This window comes from Zeus faber, assembly GCF_960531495.2.
Source record: "Zeus faber genome assembly, chromosome: 1".
NCBI lineage: Eukaryota > Metazoa > Chordata > Actinopteri > Zeiformes > Zeidae > Zeus > Zeus faber.
The window spans coordinates 23,445,969-23,452,454 of NC_137193.1; the positions used below are offsets into that span (position 1 = coordinate 23,445,969).

At 48.8% G+C, this 6,486-nt stretch overlaps 1 protein-coding gene across 3 annotated transcripts; it reads left to right on the plus strand.

The window, feature by feature from the left end:
• Positions 1–514: 514 nt before the first annotated feature.
• On the plus strand, positions 515–5,871 carry nkain1 (sodium/potassium transporting ATPase interacting 1; the record flags this gene model as incomplete). 3 transcript variants are annotated; one of them, XM_080016917.1, is made up of 8 exons in its annotated part: positions 515–680; positions 840–1,307; positions 2,500–2,637; positions 2,907–2,987; positions 3,166–3,363; positions 3,506–3,566; positions 5,093–5,174; positions 5,354–5,871. In XM_080016917.1, exons 2-8 carry the CDS (start codon positions 1,254–1,256, stop codon positions 5,361–5,363), a joined length of 624 nt encoding a protein of 207 aa, XP_079873043.1. In that variant the 5' UTR covers positions 515–680; positions 840–1,253. The 3 variants fall into 3 exon arrangements, with proteins under 3 accessions (XP_079873043.1, XP_079873044.1, XP_079873045.1); XM_080016918.1 differs by having other exon boundaries at positions 1,067–1,307; XM_080016919.1 differs by lacking the exon at positions 5,354–5,871 and having other exon boundaries at positions 515–1,307; positions 5,093–5,178.
• Positions 5,872–6,486: the final 615 nt, after the last annotated feature.

Here is a 6,486-nt window from a genome sequence, read left to right on the forward strand (position 1 = left end):
AACTTTTATTGGCTCCATGGGATAACTTTGGGCTGGCTCTGTCTTCCTGCGTTTGCACTTTGGTCCCACATGGTGAGATTGCCTACTCCCGTTTTATCTGCCATCGTTGTACAAGAAGTGATGTAGCCAGCAGCAGTGGACATGTTTTCACTCCATCTGGTGAAACAGATGACAGATCATGATAACTGTGCAGATTAGTCTTTATCGGCCAGAGCCGCAGGCTGCGACTGTGGGGTGCATGGAGTATATCGGAACGTGCGTGGATGATGGTCAGAAGCACAGCTTTCCTCCACCGTGGGCTTTTGTGCTTCACCTAAACGCTTTCTGCGGGCGTGTGTGTAAGTGCGTGTGTGTGCGTGCGTGCGTGCGTGTGTGTGTGCGTGCGCGCGCGGGGGGGGGGGGGGGGTCGTGGTGGTGGCGGCGGACTCCCCCCACTCCCCCACTCCCCCACCTCCTCTTTTCTCCCCCGGCTCCTCCTGCGCCCGCCCCGGCACCGATTGTTGACAAAGACGCCGCGAGACGGAGTGGAGGAGAGCACGAACTCCCGGTCGAGGAATCGCGGATCGAAGCTTTAGAAAGCGGGTCTTTATCTCCCCGGCCGCGCACCTCGACGGGATCCGGATCCGGCCGGGCGGGCGGGCGGTGGGACGGAGGTGGCTTCTTCTGCCGACTGGGAGACCGTGAGTTGCGGCGAGCCGCTTTGTGTCCGTAGCGGATCTCACTTTAGCCTAGCCGTCCGTTACCTCGGCCGGGTCCGCCAGCACCACCCCCACCCACCCCACCTCCTCCCCCGTGTGATCCCGTATCATATGACGCTCATTTCTGCCTCCCGCCCGCAGCACGTTGTGGCGGCTCTCGCTCTCTCTTTGTGCCTTTGTGCGCGGCCCCAGCTCCGCTCGGCCCCGGAAGGTGTGGCCGAGGCGGCTCGCTGATCTGATCGATGGTGGTGGTGGGACCGCAGAGCTCGGCGTGAAGAGTGGACCCCTCCAACCCTCTCCCCACGCCACCTCCTCTCCCGGCTCCAACCCCTACGACCACCTAATTACTCGCCTTCTTCTTCTTAAAGCCGGGGGTCACAATGGGACGCTCGGTCTGATCGAAGAGGCGGCCACCAGCCAGTCCAGCGGTCCGGGGGAGGTGTTTTCCGCCGGGTATGGTGTGAGCTGAAGCGGGCAGGCAGTCTGGATCTCACCGGGGACCCGTCCTTCCCCCGGAGCCTGCGCGGCTCCAAGCCGCGGCCCGAGCCCTCCAAGATGGGGAGGTGTGATGGGAGATGCACCCTGTTGGTGATATGCTGTCTGCAGCTGGTGAGTGTGTGCGTGCACGTCCATGCTCGTGTGTGTGCGTGTGCACGCGCGTGTTAACCACACTAGCTCAGACCAGACCAGAGAAATAATTAGGCCAGTGTGTTACAGACTCTCTTTCTCTCTCTCTCTCTCTCTCTCTCTCACACACACACACACACACACACAGCATGCTGGAAACATATATAGACCACTCTTACAGGACAGCCTTCTGTCTTTCTCTCTCCAAAAGACACACACACCCTTGTTTAATGGCAGTACTGTGCCATGCTGACAGCTGCGGCTCAGAGCTTGCGGTGACTGTACAGAGGGACTTATTACAATGTGTGGAGGCATTAAACACGGGTGTGTGTGTGAGTGTGTGTGTGTGTCTTTTGAAGAGAGAGGTAGAGAACTGTCCTGTAAGAGTGGTCTTTATACTGTATGTTTCCAGTATGTTGTGTGTGTGTGTGTGTGTGTGTGTGTGTGTGTGTGTGTGTGTGTGTGTGTGTGTGTGTGTGTGTGTGTGTGTGTGTGGAGAGATAAAGGGGTGACCACAGTATTTGGGCATGACCACGTGAATCAAAAATCTTTCAGAAGTATCATCAAAGGAACAAGAAAGCACTCTTCCCCCTCTGCTCTGCGCATCTGGTCCCCATTCTGGAGTTAAACTTAGCATTTCCTCGTGTCTCTAAATAGCTCTCCCTCTCCCGCTCCACTAAAATGTAATAACTGTGTAATGTGAGACAGTGTTTTTCTTTTTTTTCTGTGGTGTGTGTAACGTAGTGAGCAGTCTGAAAGCTAGAGAGAGGAGGAGGCTATTGTTTGCCTGGGATGGTGTGTTGTTGTGTGGCAGGGGGATTCGGCCCATAGATTCTCATTAGTTTAGGGGAGCTTTTGGGGGGTGCTTCTCTACAGTCACTGAGCTGGCTGGTGCTCCAGGCAGTTACCATGGAAACAACTGCGGCAGACCTGTCTATGTGTTTCCCTGTCCCTGAGTATGTGTGTAAGTGTATGTATGGCTAGTTTGGAGTGTAGAAAGCCAAACATAGTGTGTACACGTGTGTTATTGTTTTTGTACAGATGTTTGTGCTGATTTTTGTGCGTGTGCTTTTCTTGACGTGAGTGTATTTGTGTGTGTGTGTGTGTGTGTGTGTGTGTGTGTGTGTGTGTGTGTGTGTGTGTGTGTGTGATCCCTCTTCATCTCGTTACCTAGGTGGCAGCGCTCCAGAGGCAAGTCTTTGATTTTCTGGGCTACCAGTGGGCTCCCATCCTGGCCAACTTCCTCCACATCGTGGCCGTCATCCTGGGCATGTTCGGCACGGTGCAGTTCCGCTCCAGATACCTCATCTTTGTGAGTATCCTGCTCTCTAAAGGAACACTTTTATTAGCTCCACGTAACCTATATAACTGCATTACACCGGACTGTATTTGTTTGCACTTTCCCAAGACACGATTGATGTAGTTGATTTAGGTTGGCTATTTGGGTCACACAGAGTTTGCACTTTGTGCAGTTCAAACGGGGACACAAAATGGGCATAGACACACTCTTTGTATGCATACACAACTGCACACACATACACACACACAATAAATGATGGTCTTTGCTTGTCTGTTCGTCAGTATGCGGTATGGCTTGTGATGTGGGTGGGCTGGAACTCCTTCATCATCTGCTTCTACCTGGAGGTCGGACACCTGTCCCAGGTAAGCGCACCCTGTTTGCATGTGTGTGTGTGCATGTGTTTGAATAATGTACTTCCTGTCACGCAGGCAACAGCCCTAATCAAACTCTGTGGCTTGTGTGTGTGTGTGTGTGTGTGTGTGTGTGTGTGTGTGTGTGTGTGTGTGTGTGTGTGTGTGTGTGTGTTGTGTGTTGTAACAGGACAGGGACTTTCTCATGACGTTCAACACGTCCCTCCATCGCTCCTGGTGGATGGAGCACGGTCCCGGTTGCCTGGTAACTCCCGTGCTGGACTCCCACCTCGCCCCTGATGACCACCATGTCATCACTGTCTCCGGGTGTCTCCTCGACTACCAGTACATCGAGGTGCTGAGCTCAGCACTGCAAGTCCTGTTGGCGGTGAGTTTTTCACACACACCCACAGTTTCATCCACACGCAGTCACAGACAGAACACACACTGTCTCGTGGGCTATCAGCGCGGGAAGTGACAGTTTTTTTCATCGCTGCCATTCTCTTTTTTTTTTCCTTCTTCCTGTACAGCTCTTCGGCTTTGTATATGCCTGCTACGTGAGCAAAGTCTTCCAGGATGACGAGGACAGCTGTAAGTGTTTTTTTTGTTTTTTTTTGTCGACTGGAGTGGCTCCGACTTGTGCCGTTTCCTTAAAAGTGCTTTTGTTGGAGCGGCCCATCTCCGCTGTGGGTTTTATTGTTTTCTGAGTCACGGCGAGGGAGGATTCCATCTGGGGGACGGGAGAGCTCCATCTGTGGGGAGTTCTAAAGAGGCCTGTCGGATTATTCTTACTGTCAGGACTGTCAGTCTGTCTCCTGGGTGGTGGGTGTCTGATCAACATGCCATCTGTCTATCTGTCTGTCTTTTTGGGGCGTCCTCCTGTGTCTCCAGATGTTGTGTTCACAACCCAGGGAGAGAGTCGGCTTCCTCTAGCTGTTAGCATGACATCGTAGACAGGGAATGAAATGCCTTGTGATGTCACTGTAGTGATTGTGATTTCTTAGGCGCTTGTAGTGGGTAATGGCTTACAGATGGACTGGTACACTGTTAGAAATTCACCCAGTAAAAACGAAGGAAAAGGATAGATGATGATAGGGTATTAATCCCAGGAGGTGTTATTCAGGAATATATAAAAGGCATATAACTGAAAGTAGGAAATTGATGAAAAGTGATCTACTTAATACCTAGTTTACCTAACATACTTTATTTTGCTTTTAATCAAATCGGGTTTTTCAAAATACAGATTTTAAGAATAACCCCCTATTTAATGTATTGGGTGTAATTTAAGTTTAGATTGCAGGAAGTTTTCAAATTCAAAGTCAATTCAAAGAAATTCAGAACAATTCAAAGATATTCTACCCAACATAATACTTAAATGATGTTTTAAATATACTTTGCTGAGGAATATGAGTGATTAAATAATCTATTTTCAACTTATGTAGAATAATAAATAGTACATTTTTTTTATTTCAACCTTAGCACTCAGACAAAGTCACAGTTAACAATTATTATTATCCAATCCATGTTGAACAAGTTGATCATCAAGAGAATCTTAAAGAATGTGTCTGAGATTGCACCATTCTGCTCTGAACGTCCTCTCTGCTACACAAAGAGATACCTGCACTGTAATTATCTTGCAGGTATAGAAAGAAACTTGCATGCAGGTTGAGCTCGGTAAGAAAAGCTTCTCTGGTTTCCTTTCCAAAAGGCCAAAGGGTCTCCATCCTCTGCTACACATGGCAGACTCAAGTATATTGCGACTTTGCAAGAGGCTTTGGCCAGCGGTGGGGGCGTGGGGCATCTTTCCACGTGGGAAAAGAGTTTGGGAGTTATCCTTGGTGGAGCCTTGTCGTCATTAGAGCTGGTTTTCACTTTAGTTCAGCTTTCCAATGTTGCTGATTGTGTGTTGTTTTTTGTAGACATAGATTGGATCTAAGGACTTTTGTAATCTTAGGATCTAAGACTCTTGTGATGTTTTCTTCTAATATCTTAACCTCAATAGAGGTTTTTAATTGGATTCTAAATTACACCTAACCCGGCTATCAAAGCACAGTTTTTGTGAGTGCGATATAAATAAAACATATTATTAATATTCTATCTTCCCTCTCGTGCCGCAGTTGATTTCATCGGTGGCTTTGACTCCTATGGCTACCAGCCTCCGCAGAAGTCCTCTCATCTGCAGCTGCAGCCTCTTTACACGTAAGTTATACCACACACATGCAAACCATTCATCAACTTCTGATTTATAAAATGCATTAGAAAAAGCATGTACATTGCAGGGCTAAAAAGGCACACACACAAGTTGATCCTTGTGTGTGAAGTGATAATGACAAGAGTTTTTAAGCAGCTATGTGTGACTACGCTAATCTGCACCGCAGGGCTGGTTAGGTGTCTGCAGCGCCACCTTCAGGACAAGCCCCGGTGATGTCACTGTGGATGGAACCCAGTCATCCTCACAACACTCACTCTGTGTCACAGTTACACTGAGGAATGGACTTACCCCGATCCAGAAGGAGCGATGTGTTTGTGTGTGGGTGTATGTGTGTGTCTGTATGTGTGTATGTGTGCGCCTGGTGTGTGTGTGTCTGTTTCTGAAAGAACACTAACCCTGAATAGAATGTATAGAGCTCAGGAATGAACCAGTGGGACGGATGAAGGAGAAAGGGGCAGAGGAAGTGTGGATGGGAAAAGGGGGTATCATTAGAGGAAGCAACGGAGGACGGGAGCTGAGGACACTTCTAACAGGTCACCAAGGACACACTTAGACAAACTGCCAGCTCTCCACACTCCCACAAGTGTGTGTGTGTGCGTGTGCTTGTGCGTGTGCGTGTGTGTGTGTGAGTGTGTGCAACCGAGCTGATGCTCAGTGGATGCATCCTGGACTTTGTCGCGTGGTGCCTCTGTGTTTTCTTGGGGGGGGGGGGGGGGGGGGGGGGGGAAATCACATGATAATAATAATGATAATAATAATAAAGAGGCACGGCTCTTCCATATTGTCATTTAGAATGTGGTGATGTCATACTAGAGCAGTCTTAACAATTCCCATTCCCAAAGCCATCGGCCTCCCACTTAATTAAAAACCAGTTTCAGTTGTTCCAGACAAACCTAGTCCACAACATGCATTGCAAGACGAGTCAGAGCCTAGAGATAGCACCTTTTTCAAGCGGTTGTGCAGCTCTAACCATTACCATACTTAGTATTGAAGACCATCTCAAACAAACACTGGTAGTCCGCCTCATGTTGTTTGGCTCCATCTGATGGACATCTATTAAAAAAAAGCAATGTTTTTCTGAACGATCGCAACCATCGCTAAAATGGAAAGGTCCAATGCTCAGCCCAAGCAACTCGGGTATTTTGATTTCACAACAACAACAAAAACATTGTAAATGTTAAGCCTATGACCCAGGTTGAAGATGGCTTGGGAATTTTGGGATCTTGTGTCTGGTGGAAAAGGGATGGGGGTGGGGAGGGTTGTGGGGATACTGTGCATGTAAATATAACCAGCCAGTGA